The sequence below is a fragment of the Cricetulus griseus genome, chromosome 5 (assembly GCF_003668045.3).
Source record: "Cricetulus griseus strain 17A/GY chromosome 5, alternate assembly CriGri-PICRH-1.0, whole genome shotgun sequence".
NCBI classification, from domain to species: domain Eukaryota; kingdom Metazoa; phylum Chordata; class Mammalia; order Rodentia; family Cricetidae; genus Cricetulus; species Cricetulus griseus.
The window spans coordinates 177,702,547-177,727,273 of NC_048598.1; the positions used below are offsets into that span (position 1 = coordinate 177,702,547).

At 42.6% G+C, this 24,727-nt stretch overlaps 2 pseudogenes and 2 gene segments (V, D, J or C); 3 read left to right on the plus strand and 1 right to left on the minus strand.

The window, feature by feature from the left end:
• The first annotated feature begins 565 nt into the window (after positions 1-565).
• On the plus strand, positions 566-1,020 carry LOC118238971 (annotated as a pseudogene).
• A 4,847-nt stretch (positions 1,021-5,867) lies between these two features.
• Positions 5,868-6,309, plus strand: LOC118238862. The segment is given in 2 exon segments: positions 5,868-5,913; positions 5,993-6,309. Coding segments are annotated over 2 exon segments (363 nt in total).
• A 12,156-nt stretch (positions 6,310-18,465) lies between these two features.
• LOC118238972 lies at positions 18,466-22,602 on the plus strand. The segment is given in 2 exon segments: positions 18,466-18,511; positions 22,175-22,602. Coding segments are annotated over 2 exon segments (474 nt in total).
• A 745-nt stretch (positions 22,603-23,347) lies between these two features.
• The window catches only part of LOC118237669, a 2,359-nt pseudogene continuing 979 nt past the window's right edge, over positions 23,348-24,727 (minus strand).

Sequence of the window (24,727 nt, forward strand, 5' to 3'; positions counted from 1 at the left end):
AACAACACAACCTTTGTTTATCTCTATAAAAATCCAACACATAGATAAAAAAGGATGAAACACCACACACACACTCTCTCACACACACAGACAGAGAGACAGACACACACAGGAAACACACAGCTGTAACCAGCTAGATAAGCAAATATTGTTTATCCATGGGGGAAGAGTACAAATTCTCTTAATTTAGGAGATTTAAAAATATCAAATCATAGTTATTTCCCCCACCTGAAACCAATTTTTTCACCAAGAGGACCAAAAGTCCCAGGTTGGGATTCTATTTGTAAATTGAGAGATTAGGCCTTGATTCACAGGGTCTGCACAGGTCTCAGGAATGGCTGCTTCCTCAGACAGGATGAGGATTTGGACCTCAGCATCCTGCTACCTGAACTAGGTGTCTTCTAACTCCTTCTTCTCCAGCTGGACTCGGTCCTTAAATAAGAAGCACCCTGCTCATGAATATGCAAATGATGTGAGTCTATGTGGTAAATACAGGGATGTCCACACCAACAACAACACATGATCAGTGTCCTCTCCACAGTCACTGAGCACACAGGTCTTCACCATGGGATGGAGCTGGATCATCCTCTTCCTGGTGACAGCAGCTACAGGTGAGGGCTTACCTGTTCCAAACCTGAAAGGAGACAGGACCTAATGTGACAATAACATCGAGTCTGACTTTCTCTCTGCAGGTGTCCTCTCCCAGGTTCAGCTGCTGCAATCTGAATCTGAGCTCGGGAGGCCGGGGTCTGCACTGAAGTTGTCTTGAAGACTTCAGGCTACACCTTCACTACCTTTACTATGAACTGGGTGAAGCAGAGGCCTGGACAGGGCCTGGAGTGGATTGGAAGGATTTATGCTGAAAATGGTCATATAGACTATGCTCAGAAGTTCAGAGGCAAGGCCACGCTGACTGTAGACAAATCCTCCAGCACAGCCTACCTGGAGCTCAGCAGTCTGACATCTGAGGATTTTGCGATGTATTATTGTGCCAGACACAGTGTTGTAACCACATCCTGAGTGTGTCAGAAACCCTGGAGGATCGGGGAGCTGGGCTGCTCTGGAGCTATGATGTCAGAGATCATCCTGGAGACTTGCTTAGGAGATAACTCTGTGAGTGTGACTCTGACTGTTACTTCATCACAGACCTGCAGTGCTTCTGTCAATTTGAAAAAGGGTCTATGAATAAATTGATGTTGACTTGGGATGCTCCTAGAGTACACCCTATTTTGTCAATCTCCTTGCCAGAGACCACCTCCATTGACATGTCTTTTCATTAATAAAACAACAAAATGGAAAACCGTGAGGGTGCATCATGACAAAAATGCCTTTGGATTCTGAGGTGGGAACATTTGTTGGAATCACTGAGGATGAAGTAAAACAGAAATTTGACCAGTAAGATCCAAAGCATCAGCATCTATACAAACAAACTCACTTTTGTATCCTAAGAGAGACACACATGAATCTGCCTAGCAAGGGAAAAAAGATACGAATCTCCTCAGTAAATTGGGAGATTAAGGGCCAGGGGGGATAGTGGGAGGGAGAGGAAAGGGGGCTGGGGAAAACATAGAGCTCAATAAAACAACTCCTTTCATAGTCTCAATTATTATGTGACCTCTTGATGTGTGTAGGTTTGACTCAGGCCATGTGATCCAGCAGGAATTCCAGTATCTTAGAATGAAAGACATATTTACATCAGAATGCACTGCCTTGTAAGTATGATTCCTATAAGGTATACAAATGTATTATTAAATTACTTTCCACACGTCTCATTCATCAACTCATTGTTAATTGAGGAAGTTTCTGAGATTATACCTCAGTCTCTGTTCCCACATTTATTGTCTTCCCTGTCCAAGTTCTCAGCTCTACAATATGCAGGCTTTACAGAACATGGACCTACATTGATACAGCATCAACTCTTACAGTGCTTTGGATACTGACAGATCATCCTCATGCTATAGAGTTTTCAACAAATGGGTGAATAACAACGAGTATGGAGATCAATGGATCTTGGTAATCTCAAAGTTCTGATAAAGTGTGATGTTTCTTTATCTCAGAACATTAACTTTGCAAGTTCCAGTAGCAGACATACACTTCCATCAAAAATATGCATGTGTCTTGGTTAATGTGTATGCAATCCTTGGGGAATGCTTTGTGGTAGGCAGAGTCCTCTTGATTAATTCTATGTTAGAGATTATGGAAACTGTGCTGAATCTAACTTACTGCTTGACACAGAAATGGCTGTGTAAAGTATCCTCCTATGTTCCTCCAACTGGGGAGACAGTGTGAGGAGGTTCCCTGTGTGCTCAGGAAGGACCTCAATTTGAGGATGCTCAGGAACAGCAGAGGGCGCTTTAGACCCAACTTTCACCAGAAAAGAAAATGGAGTAGGTGAGAGAAACATCTGGAGAGTGAGAGTGTCCTCGGGGACACTAAGGTTTCCTGTCCTGACCTCAAATAACTGCAGAGACCATGTAATGCACATGATGTAGTTACTGTGACATGACTCCAAATTTAGTACAGCAAAAATTCTTTGTAAACCACATACAAGTTTTACACATTACATATGAACCTTTTTGAGCAGAAAAATCAATTTCATATACATAAAGACTGATGTAAAATTTCAAACATTGACGTATACTCATCAGAACCACCACCACCAGCGGCATCTGTAAATCTATCTGTAATATCCTTATACTATCATGAGGGGTTTTCTCAGCTGAAATATATGACTGTGACCTGGGATCTCAGGCCTTGATGTTCCACCCACAGTGTTGAACCCAGGCAATTCTGGTAGGCAAGTTTAGGCGTCCTGGTCCCAAGGCATTGTCCTCTGCCCTGTGAAGTCTTCAGCTCAGAGGAAGGAGAGAAGGAAAAGATGGTCATGATTGCAAAAATGACTTCATTATAGGTATTAATAATTCATTTTTTGGTTTTTCAAGACAGGGTTTCTCTGTGTAACTTTGGAGCCTATCCTGCCTATCCTGGCACTCGCTCTGGAGACTAGGCTGGCCTCGAACTCACAGAATTCCACCTGCCTCGGCTTCCTGAGTGCTGGGATTAAAGGTGTGTGCCACCAACGCCTGGCTAATAATTCATTTTTATGTGAATGCTTTCCCTAAAATGAAAGACTTTAGGCAAACTTGGAATACTAAACACACACACACACACACACACACACACACACACACACACACACTTGTCTTGGGAAAAGAGAAGAAAGTAAATTAATTACAGACTGTCTATTTGCACATTTGGCCTCCTGAAAGAGTAAAAGTGATGTTTTCCCACCTTAAAGTTATTACTACCCAATTCATGCATTTACACCACGTTCCCTACAATTTCCTGGGTTTGAGGCCACCTTCATCTCTTCACAGAATGTAGAACCTCAGGCGGGGGAAGTTCCTCTCTTTCCAGTCTTATGTTTAAGGATTAGTTTCCTTCAGTCTGGTGTGAGGTGCCAGGTGTGTGTACAGCTCCCCTCCTTGTGTTCAGATTTACTCCAGACTTTCATTATATGGCTAAGAAACAGATGTCCATTGTTAGACTTTTAGAATTTCAGCTTGCTGGGGAGATTGCTGATGAATTCTCAGGAGACATCCACTTTGTTTCCCTGGATGGATGGCGTTTGCGCCTCATGAGATTAGATCCGCCTCTGGTAGCAGACTTCACCCAGCAACTAAATGCATGTTTTGTGCTGCACTAATCTGTGGGGTCTCGAATCCCATGAGTCACATCATCAACATATAACATGCTCTCCTCACAGGAATCACACAACAGAACCGCCATTCGCAATCCAAGTGCTGCTCCTCAAATGTGCTGCCTTCGGTTCTCTGTGACCAACTATCACATTAACTGGGCCTAAAAGCACCCAAAGAAGGATGACAATATGTTGATATTTTACAATCAATTGTTGGAGTCACAGGTGCTTTGACAACAAGCAGGGCTCCTACTCAGGTGACATTGGGGAGAGGGTAGTGGGATCCCCAGCTCAGAATGTAAGAGGATTAATTCTATCAGCAGCAGCCCTGGGGTGGGTGCTCATTAGACTGCTTTCAGAAATTGGATTGTGTGTTTCATGCCTCCCAACCTACAGAAATAATTTGTAAAGAATGGTGCCCAAACTCCCAAATATTGTTTATAAACGTGTGTTTTCATTTAAATGGGGTTGGTTACAAATGGTTAAGGATCACAAACATTCACTTTCTTTAAAATGGGGAAATATGATATAGAAATGAATACTTTGTATTGGTATGGATTTTCGTTTGTTGATCCAAATTTAAGATTAATTTTGATATATGTATATTTCTCCTCTTGTTTCAGGATTGTATATTTAAGTACAGATTATTGATAGTTACCTATATTAGTCAAAACTTATAGTTAGGTTAGCTAGGTTTTCTAGATATATAGAGATATATTTCAAATGGATAGGCAATTTTCAAACCTTTCAAAGACCTACAGAAAATGGCATTTAAAATAGTTTAGGGTTTTTCAGGATATTGAGACAGAACTGCTCCTGGCAACAGCAAAGAGTCAGTAAGGAAGTTGGGCATCAAAGAAACTCGTTATGGAATTTCTTTCAATATGTTGAGACTAGCCTTTTGGGCAAGAAACTGCTCTTGTCTTGACTGTTTGTTTGTGTGCTGTGTAAAGTGGGCATCCAGGACCCACAGGAAAGTGACTGCTGAAACAAGATGGAACTTTGCTGCAGAATTCCTGCTTCATGGAAGAGTCTACCAGACGTTCTGAAGGACACAGAGAAAAATGCTTGACAAACTGCCAGTATAGGAGGACAATTTACAATTTCCTGCTTCACTGGGAAGTCTGTCAGACACACTGTGGCCTACGAGGAGAAAATGGATGTCACAAAATTACAGTGGAAATTTGGGTGGCTGTCCAGGTAATGAGATGTCTTTGTCAATTCTAGAGTTTATATACTATTTTCTATTGTCTTTGATGGAGTTGAAGACAGATAGCTATGGTTATAGTTTTCCTTAGTTATGATAAAAGTTGAGTTGCATGTTAGTCTTTAGACTCACAAAGATAGAATAGATGATAGAACACTTTTTGAAAGTCAGCGCATTTGTCTAGCTGCCTATCCTCTTATCAGATATCTAAACTCTTCTTTGTTATTTGTCTGGTTCACTATTTTTATTGTAATAATTTTTAATTTTTATATTAATATAGGGACACCATTCCCTCCAAACCCTCCATGGAACTTCTGGCAATCTTTAATATTTATGATATTTATTACATGGATTATGTACAAGGAGAGCACAGATTTCATAGTTTTAAATGCAAATGCACCTTATTTCCAATCGCTTCATCAATACTGGTAGACACTGACATGGGAGTGCAGAGGACCATAAGAGTCCAAGAACAGCACATATTTAGAAGCCATGTGAGGCACACATTTAGAGCACACATTTATGTGAGAAATGCAAAGGTCTCAGGGTGCAGACGGCTGTCTCATTGGAAAGGTTAAAGTTACTGACTCTCAATAGGACAGGAACGTGATGAATAGAAGGCAAAGGCTGCTGCGGCCCTGTTGAATGGAATCAAGTGAGACTGTGAGATGCCCAGGTGGAGCTGTCCCTGTGCAGAGCCAGCATAAACAGAAGCCTTGGGGGATGACACAGCCTGTGTGAAAACATAAACACCAGATGCTGGAAGACATGGTGTTACCCACCTGGAGTATTAGAGCCTTGTATATTAGATTTGCATTCAATTTTTTTTTAGGTCCTGGTAATATTAAAATGTGCTCTATGCAAAACCTTTAGAGTAGAAGTCTGAGGCTCATCTCCCTCACCCTGCAAGGGAGTTCCTGATTAGTCTCAAAAAACTACAGATCCCCAAACTCATACAGCATGGAGTGGGTGTGGAGTCTCCTTTTTCTACTGGCAGCTGCCCAAAGTAAGACATCAGAGCCCACAGCCACAGTGTAAACTGAGGCAGTTCCATGACTTCTCACTTCCCCTTGTTCTCTCCACAGGTGTCCAAACACAGATCCAGCTGGTGCAGTCAGGAGCTGAGGTGAAGCAACCTGGGCAGTCAGTGAAGATCTCCTGCAAGGCTTCAGGGTACACCTTCACAGAACAAGGAATGCAATGGCTGAAGCAGGCACCAGGACAGGACATAAAGTGGATGGGCTGGATCAATACCAACACTGGAAAGACAACATATGCTGATGACTTCACTGGACAGATTCTTTTCTCTTTGGACACCTCTGTAAGCACTGCATATCTTCAGATCAACAGCCTCAAGAATGAAGACACAGCCATATATTACTGTACGAGATACACAGTATGAAAAACCACATCCTGAAGGTGTCAGAAAAGCTCAAGGAAGTGGTTCTTCTGTGCCCAGACAGCAACAGAGGAAATATCTGCCTTCCTCCATGACTAGGATTATTATATTAGTGATTAGACACACAGGAAATTGATGTCTGTTCTTCAGATGAATATTCACAGTTCTGTGTTGACAATCCAGCCACATGAATAGGAGAGGCAACATTGGATAGCATCATTAACGTGGTATACAACCCACACTTAGCCAGGCATTGGTGGTGCTCACCTTTAATCCCAGCACTCCTAGGCAGAGGCAGGTAGATCTCTGTCAGGTTGAAGCCAGCCTCGTCTACAGAGAGTGCCAGGACAGGTTCCAAAACTCACAGTTAAATCCTGTCTTGAAAAACCAAAAGCAAAACAAAACAAAAACAAAAAAACTACTGTTGTCATAACATATCTTATATAAATGCAGTAAACTTTTAACAAACAATTCTGAAACCATGTTTTGAAACAGTAACCTCAGCCTCTATCATGCTGTCATAGAGAAGAACACTCCTCGGGTGAGCTACATGCTTACAAACGAGAGTGCAAAGAAGGAGAAGACAGCTCTGCTGGGAAGTGCTGACCTTCAGAGCAGCCACTGTTGATGACAAACATCCACAGACCCCTGTGCTTGTATTAGGTCTGCTTAGGAGCCTCTCAAAGAATGTGTGTATTCCAAGATAAAACACACACTTATCTCAAGAACTGAATATTTACACCTGCTCAAATGTATGGTACAATGTTAAAACACACAATCACAAAAGTATTGTATTTTCAAAAATCATCACTGAAAAAATAATAAAAAGGAAATTTCCAGTACAAGATTAAAATGTAAAAAGAAAATCTTTAGGGAGAAATAACTAAATTTGAGTCTTGAATCTGGATTTCAGCTCTGGTAGATTAGATATGGGTGTTATGATCCCAGTTGTCAGTTCCAGGCCAAGGGCTTCTTTCATCTTCACTGAACATTTCCAGTCACAATCCTAAATTAGTATTCCTTTCTTTCTAGCTTTCTGGTTCAGGTGACTTTATTATACTACATAGATTTATCTGCATTGTTGTAAATTGTGTTTATCTTATAGTTCATAATGTGCATGTTATAAATACAATAATTGTCTCCAGAGAAGCCTGCTAGTAATGTCATCAGTTATAAAACCAAGACTTGTAAATTCTCTGTTATTTCAATCTTTTATGTGTTGTTTAATTTTTCTATAGAAATTGTGAAACAGAAATATCCAGTCCATCAAAATCCCAACACAATTCTTCACTGACCTTGAAAGAACAATTCTCAACTCTATATGGAGAAACAAATGACACAGGATAGCTAAAACAACCCTGACAATGGAGGAACTTCTGGAGGCATCACCATCCCTAACTTTAAGCTCTATTACAGAGCTATAATCCTGAAAACAGCTTGGTATTGGCACAAAAATAGACAGGTAGCCCAATGGAATAGAGTTGAAAACTCTGATTTTAATGCACATACCTATGAACACCTGATTTTTGACAAACAATCCAAATATATACACTGGAACAAAGAGAATATCTTCAACAAATGGTGCTGGCATAACTGGATGCATACATGTAAAAGACTAATGATAGACCCAAACCTTTTGCCCTGCACAAAACTTAAGTCAAAATGGATCAAAGACCTCAACATAAACCCAGCCACACTGAACCTACTAGAAGATAAAGTGGGAAATACCCTTGACTTAATCGGTACAGGAGACTGCTTCCTGAACATAACACCAGTAGCACAGACACTGAGATCAACAATTAATAAGTGGTATCTCCTAAAACTGAGAAGCTTCTGTAAGACAAAGGACATAGTCAGCAAGACAAAATGACAACCCACTGACTGGGAAAAGATCTTCACCAACCCCACATCTGACAGAGGGCTGATCTCCAAAATATACAAAGAACTCAAGAAGCTATTCACCAAAGCACCAAATAATCCAATTAAAAAATGGGGCACAGAACTAAATAGACAATTCTCAATAGAGGAATCTAAAATGGCTGAAAGACACATAAGAAAGTGTTCAACACCCTTAGCCATCAGGGAAATGCAAATCAAAACAACTCTGAGATGCCATTTTACTCCTGTCAGAATGGCTAAAATCAAAAACACCAATGGCAGTTTATGCTGGAGAGGATGTGGAGAAAGAGGAACACTCCTCCACTGCTGGTGGGAGTGCCAACTTGTACAGCCACTTTAGAAATCAGTATGGTGACTCCTCAAGAAAATGGGAATGAGTCTAACACAAGATCCAGCAATTCCACTCTTAGGCATATACCCCAAAGAAGCACATTCATACAACAAGGACATCTGTTCAACCATGTTCATAGCAGCACTATTTGTAATAGCCAGAAACTGAAAGCAACCTAGATGCCCCTCAACCGGAGAATGGATAGAGAAAATGGGGTACATTTACCCCTGGGTTTATTAGGATGAAAGGTGCCTGGTCTGTAAACAAGGTGGTTCAGAGCTTAGGTCCACTGAGTCTTAAACCTCAAACTTCACAGCAGATTTCAATTTATTGTAATGTTTACCTTCAGTAAACAACTGGATATGTAGAAGATGGGTATTAGTGGATACCTGTAGGGAGACACACTAGCCCCACCCAATAGTCATGGGACAGGTGCCAGGTGGACCTGGGACTCGCCCATAAGGGCGTGGTGAAGGAAATCCGGTGTGATGTAAGGGAGCTTCTTAAGGGCTGCACTGGAAGACCCTAGCCCTTTTTCTGGCCGCACTTGCTGGGTTCCTGTAACCTCGTTCTGGTTTGCATCATGCCCTGGTGTTTTCTTGAATCAAGAGACTTCACCATCCCGGATCACAGTTCATCTTTGAGCACACGCTGCAACCTTTAATCTTCAATTGGCGCCCAACGTGGGGCTTTTTTGTTTTGTTTGTTTGTTTTTTGGTTTTTCGAGACAGGGTTTCTCTGTGTAGCTTTGGAGCCTACCCTGGCACTCTCTCTGGAGACCAGGCTGGCCTCGAACTCACAGAGATCCACCTGCCTCTGCCTCCTGAGTGCTGGGATTAAAGGCGTGTGCCACCAACACCCGGCCGCAGGAGACCCAGCCCCGGCCTTACCCGGCTCCCCGGCCGACTGGAGAGTTCTCCTGCACACTCACTTTAGCTACCTGTGTGTGCATAGGGACCTGAACACAGGAGCTGCCTGCGCGCACAGCAGAGGGTTTTCAGCTTTCATCCACAGGGAAAGCACCCCTCCTCCCCGCTGCGCTTCTGCTTGCCCCCGCTGCTTCACGCTGCTACCATTTCCCTGTTCCCGCCTGCCTGTCCACACTTGCGGCCGCTGTCTGCGGCCAGACCCTGGCAGGGTAAGCTTTTCAACTCTAGCTGTGGGCACAGCCACCTGCCTGATGCAAATACCCGCCAGGTCCGTTCTAAAGAGTTCCTTAGCGGCAAAAGCAGTTTTGCTGTGAGTCCGATCCTACTCTAGATAGACGTGGCTATGCCACCTGCTGGCCAGATGTGTTTACTGCAACCGGAAATGGAATTACCAATAAATATGGCTGCATTTCCTTTGCAGTTAGACATGTATAACATATCTTATTCTTATATGAATTCACTGCTGTAGGAGCAGGCTGACTTGCAAAATATTGGCTTATATGTCTTGTTAGCTGTGACTTTATTGATTCACGTGTCGTTGTTCCTCAGGAACAGAAGGAAGTCTGATTTCTCCACCCACTTGCAGGACATACAAGCCTTACGTAGCCAGGCTCTAAATGAATCAAAAGTTACCTATTCATTGCTTCTTGAGCTGTTAGAACAAAAACTGGATGATAGGCTTTGTTCAATGTTCTATACGATGCAGGCAGATCTGTCTACTACTCAAGCTGAAGTGCAGCACATTTATAACAACATGAAAATAGACAGATGCTCCATCTTAGAGTCTTTACAGGCTGATCTGGCAAAGGACTGTGATGAGATTCAGGAACTGAAATCTAGTTTAGGGATGCTACAAACTAAACAGGCTACAGATCATGGTGCCTTAATGGCTAGGCAGGCAGCAGACTGTGAATTGTTGGAGACGGCATGCAGCCACTTAGAAACTGAGCTAGGCTCTCTCTCCTATTCCTTTGTTACTAAGGTACAAAATACCCAGAATAGGCTTCAACAATCAAATAATGCCACTAAGTCAATAGCTGGGAAATGTGAGAGGGACTATAATGAACTTAGAACTGAGTTTCAAAGCTTACAGGAGGAGTTACAGACCAGGGTCACCAAACTGGAAATGTCTACCGAGTTCATGGCAGAGATTAATTGCAACCTTGTTTCTAAATTTCAATCTCTGGATGGCTATTTCCAGGCCACCCAAATGCTAGCTAGGGATGAACATATTACCCGTCTAGAAAATCTTACAGATTTGTCGAAGCAAATCGTGGATTCCGCATCGCTCCTTGAATCTTTTATGGTGGATGAAATTAAAGCCTCTCATGAGGAAATTCTGACCCAGCTGACATATCTTGAACAAGAAGACACTGACTCACTCCAATCTGAGATGCACAATTCGAGAAGGTATTTCAATCACCCTAAAGTGGTTACACACACACCTTTAGTCTACCTGGCCATGGTAGTGGACAAGCAACCATCTAAAAAACACTCCCAGGGGCAGACAGCATATACGTGGCAACCAACCCAATTAAAGGATCTTAGGTACATTAAAGAATCGGTTGTCTCATATGGTCTTCATAGCCCATATGTAAAACAGCTGTTGCATCCATGGGCCACCTTTAACAGGGTGACGCCTGCAGGTCAAGTAGGATTGGCATCAGCTGTCCTTGAGAATTCTTGCCTAATTGAATGGAGGGCATTATTCACGGAAGAAGGCAGACGCCTAGAACGGCAAGCCACCAGGGACGGAGTTGATGCACCCCTCCAAAAAATCCTAGGAGAAGGTATTTATGCTGACCCACAGATTCAGGCTGAATATGATGACCATATGATGTCCCTATGCAGGACAGCAGCACTAAATGCATGGGACAAGGTTCGTGAATCAGGAGAACAACTAGAAGCTTTTGCAAAAATAGAACAGGGACAAACAGAACCATTTAAAGACTTCTTAGACAGATTGACCAGAGCAGTAGACAAACAGGTAGCAGATTCAACGATACGACATTCAATTGTGTATAGCTTAGCTTATGACAGTGCAAACCCAATGTGCAAAAGAATACTTTTGCCTCTAAAGATCAGATCAGCTCCACTAGAAGTATGGGTTCTGCATACTGCCCATGTCAACTGTAACATACGAGATGCTGGAATCTGGACAGAAAAAGCTGTACAAAGAGGTTTCAACAGACAACAGGAGATTAGAAAAGATAGCAACAGAAGGACTTGGGAAGGAAGAGCACCTTACAGGGGCTCACACAGGTACCGAGAGGCCAGTGCTCATCATCACCATGACTCAGAGCCTCGCATAGGAAGAGCATGCTCCAGGAGTCCACGGAGGCGTCAGGAGAATAGATGTTTCAGCTGTGGTAAAATAGGACATATAAGGAGAAATTGTAGACAGAGAAATTCCAATGATTCCCCAAGTGACAGGTCATTGCCCTCTGGGTTATGTAGGAGATGTGGTAAGGGCAAACACTGGACTAACGAATGCAGATCAACTAGGGATTTTCAGGGGAAATTATTGGCGCTGGGAAACTCGGAAGGGGGCCTCAAGAACAGTTCAATCATTCCCAGTAACAGTGGAAGACAATCTCTCACAGGATGAATAGATAGTTCCTCGCCTATGGTGGAAAATGATACTGCTCTAGAGGGTAGTTTGAATAGTGAAGAATCACATGTGACTGGTGAAAATGAGAAAAGCATATTTTGGCAAGCTTCTATTAATGATAAAAGGCCTCAGTTGAAAGCTAAAATTAATAATAAAGTTATTTCTGGCTTAGTGGACACTGGAGCTGACGTAACTATTATCACTCAGAAAAGTTGGCCTAAAAAATGGCTGCTTAAAGAGGCAAATGTACAATTTTTAGGAATTGGAACTCTATCTAGAGTTCGACGGAGTGTTAACTCGGTGGTCTGTATTGGACCGGAAGGACAAAAAGTAATACTGAAACCTTACGTAGCAGATATTGCTATAAATTTATGGGGTCGTGATTTATTACAGCAATGGAATACTCAAATTAACATCCCTCCAGTGTCAGATACGAATTCTAGACAATCTCTGGATAGTAGAAAGGATCGGGTAAGATGCCATGGAAAATGGTTACCAATTATCCAAGCTGTACAGACACTAAATACAAATGACAGGCCTTCAGAGGAACCAAAGGCCTTGCCATTGAAATGGCTTACAAATGAACTGGTCTGGATAGGGCAATGGCCTTTGACCTCTGAGAAGCTTGAAGCTCTAGAAAAGTACAGGAAGAGCTAGAGGCTGGTCACATAGAGCAATCTACCAGCCCTTGGAATTCTCCTGTATTTGTCATCAAGAAGAAGTCAGGTAACTGGAGAATGCTGACAGACCTGAGAGCCATAAATAAGGTAATTCAGCCTATGGGCGCTCTACAGCCTGGAATGCCATTGCCTTCCTTAATACCTAAAAGATGGCCAATCATATTAATTGACCTGAAAGACTGCTTTTTCACTATACTATTGCAAGAAAGCGATAGAGTAAAGTTTGCATTTACAGTGCCAACTCTTAATAACTCACAGCCAGTTCGAAGATACCAATGGAAGGTTTTACCTCAGGGGATGCTAAATAGTCCTACCTTGTGTCAACAATTTGTACAACAACCTTTGGAAATAATTCGTAAAAAATTTCCACAATCTCTTGTTTATCATCATATGGATGATATTCTTTTAGCAGATTCTAGTGAGGAAACTTTGGAACGTATGTTTAAAATGGTGAAGGAGGTTCTGCCTAGATGGGGTTTACAAATTGCCCCAGAAAAGATACAAAGAGGAGATTCTATTAACTATTTAGGATATAAGATAGACTTACAAAAAATCAGACCTCAAAAGGTACAAATTAGAAGGGACCGTTATCAAACTCTTAACAGTCTTCAGAAGCTACTAGGAGAAATTTCTCAATTACAGACGATTATTGGTGTGGAAGGACATGACTTAAAGCATTTAAAAATGTCACTAAAAGGTGATAAGGACTTAAACAGTCCACAAATATTATCTGCTGAGGCAGAAAAAGAGTTACAATGGGTAGAAAACAGAATATTGGATGCGCATGTAGATCGGATAAACCTTGATCTAGACTGCATTCTGGTCATCTTGCCATCCAGAGAATACCCTTCTGGGATTCTGATGCAGAGGGAAGACACTATATTAGAATGGATATTCTGCCACATAAGCAGAACAAAAAGCTAAAGACGTATATAGAAAAGATTTCTGATTTGATTTTAAAGGGCAAATTAAGACTTCGTCAGTTGACTGGGAAAGACCCAGCAGAGAGTATAGTACCTTTACCTAATGATGAAATTTCCTCCTTATGAAAGGATAATGAATATTGGCAGATAGCTCTCGCCCAATAGTCATGGGACAGGTGCCAGGTGGACCCAGGACTCGCCCATAAGGGCGTGGTGAAGGAAATCCTGTGTGACATAAGGGAGCTTTTAAGGGCTGCACCGGATGACCCTAGCCCTTTTTTCTGGCCGCGCTTGCTGGGTTCCTGTAACCTCGCTCTGGTCTGTGTCTTGCCCTGGTGTTTTCTTGAATAAAGAGACTTCACCATCCCGGATCACAGTTCGTCTTTGAGCATACGCTTCAACCTTTAATCTTCAGATACCCATTCTCAAGTTGAGTCATTGGCTAAAGAGTCCTCATGAAAACTCACAAATAGGCTACTAGTAGTTGCTCCCCACATACTGAAGATAACACCCTATCATTGAAGACACTACTTTATATTTCAGTGAACAAAAAGAAGTTGAACTTGAGCCCAAGTTAAAACTTCACCTCTCCTGAGAAGCGTTCACAGTGTTGGATGCATTTAGTATGCTATCAACCAACAAATATGTTTATCTTTACAATTGACGGGTAGTTGGCAGAGAAAAACAAATGAACACTGTGTGCAGATGAGAGACTTGGGAGCCCCGGGCCCTAAAAGGGTGATCTTCAATAACCTTCACCTCAGGACCAAGGAAACAATGTAGGGGCGGAGGTGGAAAGATTGCAGGTGCCAGAGGTGATGGAGGACTCCAAAGAAATAGTTACCTCTGGACACAAAGGACTGATGGATATATCAACTCAGAGAGACTGCAGAGGCAAGCACACAGTGTGCCTATGTGCAAACTGATTGGGTCCCAGTGCTGAGAGGAGAACTGGACATGGGCTACCACATCTAACCAAGAAGCTACCTGAAGTTTGTACCTAATGGCATAATTAGTCTTTTTCAGTTGATCTCCCTGGTCTATAGGAGGACTCTCGAGGTAGGCCCTATTTCCCGGAGTGGATAAATAAAACTAACACAATGGCATATTTGTTCAGTGATTGTCTCATTCTTAAATACCTTTGTTTAGGATTTTTGTCTTTTTAGACTGTTTAGTGTTATTTTCTTCCAATTTTGTGTTCTTCTCTCTCTCTCATACACACACACACACACACACACACAGAGAGAGAGAGAGAGAGAGAGAGAGAGGGGGAGAGAGAGAGAGAGAGAGAGAGAGAGAGAGAGACATTCACTCCATAGCCCATAGCTAACTGTGTAACACTTAAGAGAGTCCTCTGAACCCAGCAACAGATATCTGTTCTTCAAAGTCTCTGTGTGTACATAGCATGCCTAGAGGACAGTAAGGATTTCAAATGACATACATTTTCCATTCATTACAACATGATCCCAAAGCAAAAGCTAATGGATTCTATTAAAGGTAGATTTACCATATACAGAGACAATTCTAAGAACACACTGGATATTCATATAGGCAGTTTGTGCAGAGTAAATGTGTTATTTACTACTGTGTGTGAAACACAGTGAGTGGTCATCTTTGGGATTCCAAACATAAACCTCTCTCTGTGTGGTGGTGAAAACCAGAAAGCGGTGTTCAGCATTCATGGGTTCATAGTTACCCTAGGAGCAGGTCAGACAGAGTAACTGTTGCTTTTGCAATTGCCTTTCCACCTAACATTTATTTTCCAGATATGGCCAATTTGATTTTTAGCAGACACACTTCCTCACTCTGGGACCATTCTCACACTATGCTCTTCACTTGGTTCTTCAAGGTAAAACAATAGTTAAATTTGTGTTCTATACGCATATAAGATATCAAATTTATAGGAGCCCGGAAAGGAGTATTGGACATGCTTTGATGGAGCAGTTAGAATAACATTGATTCTGGGCATTCCTGTGAGAGAAGTTCAGGATTGCTGAAACTGGGTTAGTAGGACCCATGCCATGTTTTTGCAACTCTATTGCTATGGGCTGGGTGTCCTGGATGGAATATAAAGTAGATATCAGACTAACTATTAGCATTTATGCTTTTCTACTTCTAAATGTCAATGTTATGTGACTCGCTACACCAGGATCTGGAGTCCATGGCTTCCCTGTCATGATGGACTGCACTTCTATCTGTGACCATATATCTGCCTTCCTTGAGTTGCTATTGTCATATATTGTGTCCCTGCAATACGGGTGTTACCTAAGACAGAACATCAGTACTTAGAATTGGTGCTATTCCTCTGAGAAGCCTGAGTGCAGTCTTAGTGTGCTATTGCTGTGAAGAGACACCAAGTCCCATGCCACTTTTATGAGAGAAAACATTTAATTAGGACTTTCTTTCCTTTTTAAAGTGTAGTCCTCATCATCGTAGTGGGTAGCATGGTGGCCACTGAAGCTGGAGCAGGAGCTGGGAGCTTCATCCTGAGTTGCAGGCAGAGAGAAACATTGGACCTCACATAGTTTTGAAACCTCTAGGCCTCCCCAGTGACTCCTATTCTCCAACAAGGCCATACCTCCTAATTCTTCTAATACTTTCAAGCAATTTTCTTCCCTGTTATTAATAAAAATGTGATCCATGTAGGACATTCTCTTTTAAAATGTACTAAGGATATTTCCTGCTTCTGAAAGGACCTTTGCACCTTAGCTTAATATGACCTTTCTCCCCAATATTGACAGCTGAATGTAGGCACCATATAGGAGCTATCAACAACAATGGGTCTTTTGTGAAGTTAGAATTGCAAAACTCTATTGTAAAAGATAATTATGCTGTAATAATTCCAGAATTAATGGTGCATTATTAATGTTGTATAAATGGCAGTGTTGGGCTTGTCCTGTGGAGTTACATGGTATGCTGGTTTTGTGCATAATAGTAAAGTGTTGCAAAAACCTCAGACCTCATGGAAATGTATGCGAGGTCATTATCAGTTTTGATTTTCTTAGGATTGTTCATAACGACAAAGCAAGTCTCTTAGAGTTATATGGCATGAATAGCACACTCTTCAGTCTGGGACTCTGCCAAGGTCATATTTGAGAAGAAAGATACAGAGACATGGACATATTTTCTCTTGACAAATTCAAGGACTCTAGCAATATCCATTACTATATATAGCATACTGCATACACACACACACACACAGAGAGAGAGACAGAGACAGAGAGACAGAGAGAGCAAAAGGCCCTTTGCTCTTCCTTGAGGGATTAATTCTTGGGGATGATAGCCATTTATTTGACTACATGGTTATCATTCACTAAGCTTATAGCAAATACATCCAAATTGCATCAGAGTAAGAGGAGGCTGGCCTTAGGGGTGTTATATCCAGGGAGAGAAGAGAGATATCTAAAGACACAGATGGCATCTTCCATTCAGAAAAATTAATGTCAAAAGAGACCACTCCATCCCTCTTAAGTCTTTGAATGGAAACATACAGCCTTGATGATAGAAATAATAAATAGGAAGATTGAATCACAGTCCACAGTTTCTCAAATTGTGGTTATTTCTCAAGTATGAAAACACTTTGTATAGGTGTGAAGTGATCTGTAAAAAATAGCAGCTGTGATTCATCCTCTCCCTGGTTTTGTAAGGGGTTGTGTTCCAAAGGTAGCTCCAGGAGTTGAGAAATGACTTTGTAAACAGTGTCCATCAGTTTTCCTGCTAGCTCACTTCCTCATCAGTGGCTACTGATACAGATAGGTGCAACAACACCTAAAGAAACGACTGTGGTTTATGAAGAACTTGAAAACATTCAAGTACAGCTTACCTTTTGTCCTCAAATTATCACTCACAATCACCAGGCAGACAATGAAGAAAAGAAAGAGGTCCCATTATGAGAGGACTGTGAGACTACAGACAAACTTACATAAACAGGTTCCTAAGACCAGCAGAGGGCACTGCAGACCCACCAATCCCTAAGAAGTAAAGGGCAGTAGAAATAGAGCAGGAAGAAGTGCACTGAGATTTCAAGGGACTGTGTGGATTTCATTGTCAACATCATACATGGAGAGCTCATTGTGTGGTTGGCATGTGAGATCTCCATGCTCTACAGTGGAGAGGTTCTTTGTTAACCAGAACCAGTGTGTGAACCCACCAAATGCCACATTGGATTCTTATTGCCATTGTAGAGGTACAAACCATTTATAAGCATAGATTAAATAAATGTGAGCCTCAGGACCCTGAGAAACATTTTGGGAAAAAATGTTCCAAGGCTTGCAAGCTGATTTCAGGGGTGTCCATAGTCCTGCTGATCACTCACTGGTATGGCAAAGATGCAGTTTCCAATGTTCTGTGCTAGTGTCTTATTGGGCCAGCATGATCTCAGTGGACTTCTCATCACATATATGGGTGACCCTAAGGTGGTTCAGGTGCTCCTTGAACCATTAAATAAATGGTGTTTCTGCATTACAAACCTGGATGTGGTGAACTGACTCTCAGTGGGATGGAAGAGCTCTGTGTGAACAAGTGCCAGGATGGAGCACAAAATGACTTCTTCAGACACATTTGAAGCTCAGACCTCCAGACCTCAATGTCTAACACAGAAGTTAGGCATCGAGGTCTGGAGGTCTTTCTGATCTTTCTCAAACAGGATCAGCTCTGATCTAATAACTATCCTCCCTCATGAATATGTAAATTGCAGGTTCTGGTTGTAAGTAAATAATGTCCCCATGCCCTACAGCAGCAGGCTATTACCCCATTGCCCCCAGTCCAGAGCACACAGGTTTTCAGCATGGACAGGAGCTGGATCATCCTCTACCTTGTGGCAGCAGCTATAGGTAAGCGGATCCCCTGTCTTAGGGCCAAGGGGGAGAGAGACGGTGAAGTGAAAGTGGCATCCAGTCTGTTTCTCCTTCCCAGGAGTCCATTCCCAGGGTCATCTGCAGCAGTCTGCCTCTGAACTGAGGGCTCCTGGAGCTGCAGTAAAGGTGACCTGCAAGGATTCTGACCCTAATGACTTCCCCATTGCCTATATGAATTGGGTGAGGCAGAAGCCTGGACACGGGCTTGAGTGGATTGGAAACATACTCCCAAGAGAGAGAGAGAGAGAGAGAGAGAGAGAGAGAGAGAGAGAGAGAGAGACTTGGGAAAAGAGAAGAAAGTAAATTAATTACAGACTGTTCCTTTGCACATTTAAGATCCTGAAAGTGGAAAAGTGAAGTTTTCACACCTTACATGTATCACTACCCAACTTGTGAATTTACACACTGTTCACTGTTCCCTTCAACACCCTGGGTTTGAAGCCACCTTCATCTCTTGAGGACACAGCACCCTGGACATTCATGTGTGAGCAGCTTCCTCTTTCTAGTCTTATGTTTAAGGAATGAGTGTCCTTCACTCTGGGGTGATGTCCCAGGTGTGTGTATAGCTCCCATTCCCGTGTTCAGATTTACCCCAGACTTTTCACTATGTGATTAAGAACCGCATGTCCACTGTTAGATTTTCAGAATTTCAGCTCGCTGGGAGATTGCTGATGAATTCTCATGAGACATCAACTTTCTTTCCCCTGGCTGGATGACATTAGCACCTCAAGAGATTAAATCCTGCCTCTGGTAGCAGACTTGACACAGTACCTAATGCAGGTTTGTTTGCTGCTCTAATCTGTGCGGATCCTGAATCCCATGATTCACGTCTGCAACATATAACATGCTCTCCTCACAGGAATCACATAGCAGTACCATCATTTTCAATCCAAGTGCTTGAGAATTTCTAAAGGATGAAATAGTAATTACACTTTATCTAACATGTGTTCTCTCTAAAGTGCTTTTTACCTCACATGTCGCAGCCCAAGACATGCCTACAGCACTGATTGGCAATATATTAAATAAACTCTCATGTTGACTATATCTGAGTTCTGGAATTTTGAGTGTCATGAAGTAGTTCAGAGAAATGTTCTGAGTGCATGAGTTACTCTGATACAACTTTACGGTAATATTTTCTAATTGTAAGCCCTTATTGTCAGGGAGAGTTAATCAACATTTGTATAAGCTTTTGTTGAATTAAATTCCTGCATTCCTGCATTTTATTTTTTGTGCTGCATAATCCACATTTACATTCATGTTTCTTTTTTTGCCTTGGAACCAGAGCACATCAAGTACATCTATGAAAAATTGGGTAATTATGTCTATATTCATTGCAGCTCATATCATATCACAGAATTAAGACAGAACACCACTCTTTTACATCCTCCATGAACAAGGCATCTGAAACACAACATAAGTGTTCCTGGTTAGAAATGAAGTTCTCTATTCAGAAGAGTCTGTCGCCTGCCTTCCCTACCTCTGACCCTCTCGCCCCTTCACCCAAACTCGTTGACTTTGTCTCTGTTTCATCCCTTCCAGGATATTTTCCTTTGGAGGGGGATATGTGTGATGATCTTGGAATCTCTTGGAGACAATGGCAGATATTCTCCAATTTTGAGATACATAATTGAATCAGAGACCAAAAATCAGGGCGTGGTCAGGGTGACCTAGAGTGGGAGGTGTTCAGTGGATGGGCACTTTCCTTTTCGGCTTGCCTACAGACTGCTGCCACACTGGCTGGCTAGGTCGCTCTGTAAGTAAGGCTTTTCCCTATTATATACCCTTATATTTCCACTTGGCTCCTTATTGGTAATTTCCCACTTTATCTGGTGTCAGGAGCGGCATCTTGGCCCTATTTGGGACAGCCTGATGGTCCTCCTCATCCCCCCCAGACGGCAGACTAGGCTGGGAAAGTGCCCTCTCTCCCCACTGCAGCTGAGCTGCTCAGAACCATCCACCCAGCTTGGAGACAGTTTCTAGCTGCCTAGTGTTGAGTAGCCTCGGCTTACAGCAGAGGCTTCCCCTGGCCGCATCTGCAGTAAAGCGCATCTCTTTCAGTGGTTGTGGCCACAAGGCTGTATACTCTCTAAGATAAGAGTAGCCACTTTTGTGACCTCTCTCCAAGGCTGACACCAATTTGCTTGACACACCTCTGCCAAACACCATGCTGAGTAGCTGAACGCCTGTGCCACCTGCTGGTCAAAGATAGTTACTACATCTGGAGTAAAAATCAGGTAAAATGGTGGAATATTTATCATTTGCTAAAATTGCTCTGTCTTTAGCATATTGGACACAGAGCCAAGCTTATCATCTAATTTCTGTTCCACTTGCTGCACAATTGTGGTCTGACCTAATCTGTTCTCCAAAACCTCATTGTGTAAAGCTGTTATTTCCTGCAAGCAGGTGGTGAGGTTATCTCTGTCCCTTTTCCTGAGTCCTCTGGCTAGTAATACTATTTGTACCAGCAAGCTAACTGCCATTACAGCATATAGGCCAGTAATTGGCAAATTAGCATCCTCCTCAAACAGTGAATTCACATAATAAGCAAAAATATTACCAATTTTAGCAAATGATAAATATTACGCCATAATTGTACCTGATTTTCACTCCAGATGCAGTACCTATCTTTGACCAGTGGGTGGCACAGGTGTTCAGTTAATCCGCGGTGTTTGGCAGTGTTGGGTGGCAGCTGTGGAGAGAGGTCACAAAAGTGGCTGCACTTATCTTAGAGAGTATATGGCCCTGCGGCACAACCACTGAATGAGGAGCAGCTTTAAGACCACTGCACAGACCCTCCTTAGAGCCGATACCTATTGGGTTCAAGGGCTGGAGGCCTTTGGGCGTGGGTAAACCGCAGTCCAAGCTGGTCCCGAGAGCATGGTGGAAAACCCGTAGGAGTCTCAGAGCTGGGAGCAGCTCAGTTGTAGCGGGTTCGGCAGCTAGACAGGAGCACCTTTGGATAGAGGGCGCTTTCTGGGCCTAGGCCCCAGGCCTGGCGGGTCCCACAGCCTGTCCCAAATGGGCTGTAGGTTTCCAATATCCATCTCCTGACAACCAGATATAGTGGGGAATTACCAATATGGAGCAAAGTAGAAATATAAGGGTGTTTAATAGGGAAAAGCCTTACTTACAGAGCGACCTAGCCAGCTGGCATGGCAGCAGTCTGTCCAGCAAGTACCAAGGTGAAACTGAAAGAGAAATGCAGTCCCCTGAAAGTCTCACTCTATGTCACCCTGACCACGCCCTTGCAAACGTGGTCAGGCACACCTGTAGTCAGCGCCTAAGTAGGCGTGGCTACAGCTTCCCCTACATACTGTGACATGCTATCTTTTATTACTAACTACAGAACTTGTTATAGAGCAGTAAGACATGCAAATAAGGCCTCTCTCCTCCCATGATAACTAGTCCAGCGCTGACCCTGAAGCTCAGACAAAGGAGCCCAACCCTGGAATCTCAGGTCTTCACACTCAGGGATCAGCACTGAGCACAGTTCACACCATGGATTTGGGGCTGATTTGGGTTTTCCTTGTTGCTCTTTTAAAAGGTGATTAATGGAGATGAGATACGGAGTGTGTTAGTGGATATGAGCTTGATGGAGCTTGTGTGGCATTTTACTGACAGTATTCTCTGGGTTTGCAGGTGTCCAGTGCGAGCAGCACCTGGTGTATTCTGGGGGTGACCTGGTACAGCCTGGGGGGTCCCTGATACTCTCCTGTGTAGCCTCTGGATTCACCTTTACTAGCGACTGGATGAAATGGGTTCGTCAAGCTCCAGGGAAGGGGCTGGAGTGGGTTGCAGACATTAGTGGAGATAGCAGTGCCAAAAGGTATGTGCCATCGGTGAAGGGCCGATTCACCATCTCCAGAGACAATGGCAAGAGCACTCTGTACCTGCAATTGAACAATCTAAAGACTGAGGACACGGCCTCCTATTACTGTGCTAGTTACACAATGATGAGACTTAAGTGTGAACCCAGACATAAACCTCACCGTGAGGCCGCTCACGACACCAGGGGGCGCAGTGCACACACAGACACAGATTCAGTCCAGGAGATGATACAGAAGTGATCTATCTCCTTGGGTGTCTGGGCTCCACTTTTCCTTGCTGTTTCAGGGAAATTCTCTCTACACGTGTGCTCTGAATGGATCAGTGTCCTCAATACATCACATCTTCTCCTTGTACTATTTTAAGAATGAGGCACAGTCCCCCATGCACAAGATGCAAACTGACAGCTCAGAGGACACAAAGGACCCAGACATAGTCATGGAAATCGCAGGATAAGGAATTCCGTGGACATTACTGAGTCTCTTCTTAATCTATGCAGAGCCTTGGTCAGATTTCTTGATTACAATACTCATGAATGTGTGTTTAAGGGAAAACCAGGAGGAAGGTTGTGCAAAGATCATTAGGCCATCAACCCTGGCAGGTCTGGAACCTCCCCTCTCTATTCTCCCTGAGGACTGTGCACTTCAGTTCAGATGTGACCCAGCTGTGCTTTTAACTAACTCTGTTCATTACTCCATAACTGTCATCTCTGTTCATCATGGAAAATTGTATAAAACAAGCCCATCAGGAAAAGTTCATGAGAAATGAGATTAAGCAAGAATCTATTTACCTAGAAAGTCACTGGCACACATGCACGTCCATGCACACACACACACACAGACACACAAACAATCACGCACACACAGAGAGAGACACAAACACACAATTTGCATCATACATCACATTGTATCTATCTGTTATATCAGTTGCAGAGCCAGATCATTTGGGTAAGAACCACAGAACCCTGAACAAATTTAAGAAACCTTCCTATGCAGGAACCTATGAAGAAGAGTGGGTAGAATGATTCTAAGAACCAGAGGTTGGAGAAAACATAAAGGAATCCGTGTTTTCCAGACACAACATGGCAGAAACACATGTGAACTCACAGAATCGGTGACAGAATGAACAAAACCTATGGAAGCTAAAACCACACAGTGTCCAAGCATGAAGGAGTGGAAGTGCAAACCACAGCACACTCTTAGGCATGAAGACATTCATAATGGACAGCACTGTGAGGATGTCAACCTTCTACAGTGGAGTGACACCAGGTACATCAGCCACACTCAGGGGAGGTCCCATGACAGGAAGCAAGTGACAACACAAAATGGACGTCTTTGGATTTTTTTGTATTTTCTTTTATGTTTTCTGTTTTTCTTTCTAAGTGACTGAACACTTTACTGAGGGTAGGTAGGGAGTTGGTAAAAACCCTGTGAGGATTGAGGAACTGAAGGATTATATTGTGTTTATCTTTTTTGTTTTCTGTTTTTCTTTCTAATTCACAGAACAGTTTAATGTGGGTGGGTAGGGAGTTGGTAAAAACCCTGTGAGGAGTTAGGACCTTCAGTTACTCACAGTTAGGAGGGATTTGAAATGCCTTGTAAGGCAATCGTCACACACACTGAATTTAATATTTTTGAGTCTTCTCAAAATTTCAAGTGACTGAGAACTACCAAAATAACACAGGCAGACAGTCGTGGACTGCTCATGACTGGGCAGGAAGAAGAACAGCAGAGAGGAGGCACAAACAGAAGATCCACAGGAGGCAACCTGATGAGAACTGTGTCCATGCCTCCCTAGTGGCTGAGGGTTGAAGAAGGTTCCAAGTCTGTCAATGTCTGTAGAGCACACATTGGTAGACAGCCTATGCACCAGGTGTATTGGATGTGGAAGATTTTTTTTCCTGTGCTCAAAATTATCTCTTCTTGTAATATGTGTTGTGCAGTGGTCTCTAGAGGTATTTTTGTATTATATTTTGTGGGTAACCATCATCAAGGGTCCCAGGCTTGCCTCAATAATGTTGCAAATACAAGCAGTATTTATAGTTCTTGATGCTACCTAACCACCACAGAATTCTAGGGTGTAATACATGTGCCATGACAGGGAATTTTCCTGGTGTGGTTTTGTACCTACCAGGCAAACACTCATACATTTTGTACTATTTTTATGTCTATCTGACAATTAAAGAATCTCAGGAAACAAGGAGTTTGGTTTTCATTGTCAATTAATTTGATCTTTTTTAGATTATAATATACTCATTTTCCTCTTCACTTTTCTCCATACCAAAGTTCCTTGGGAGACTCATGTTTTCTTTCAAATTCATTGCTTCTTTTTTTAATTTATTAATATTTGTTTCTCTCTCTCTCTCTA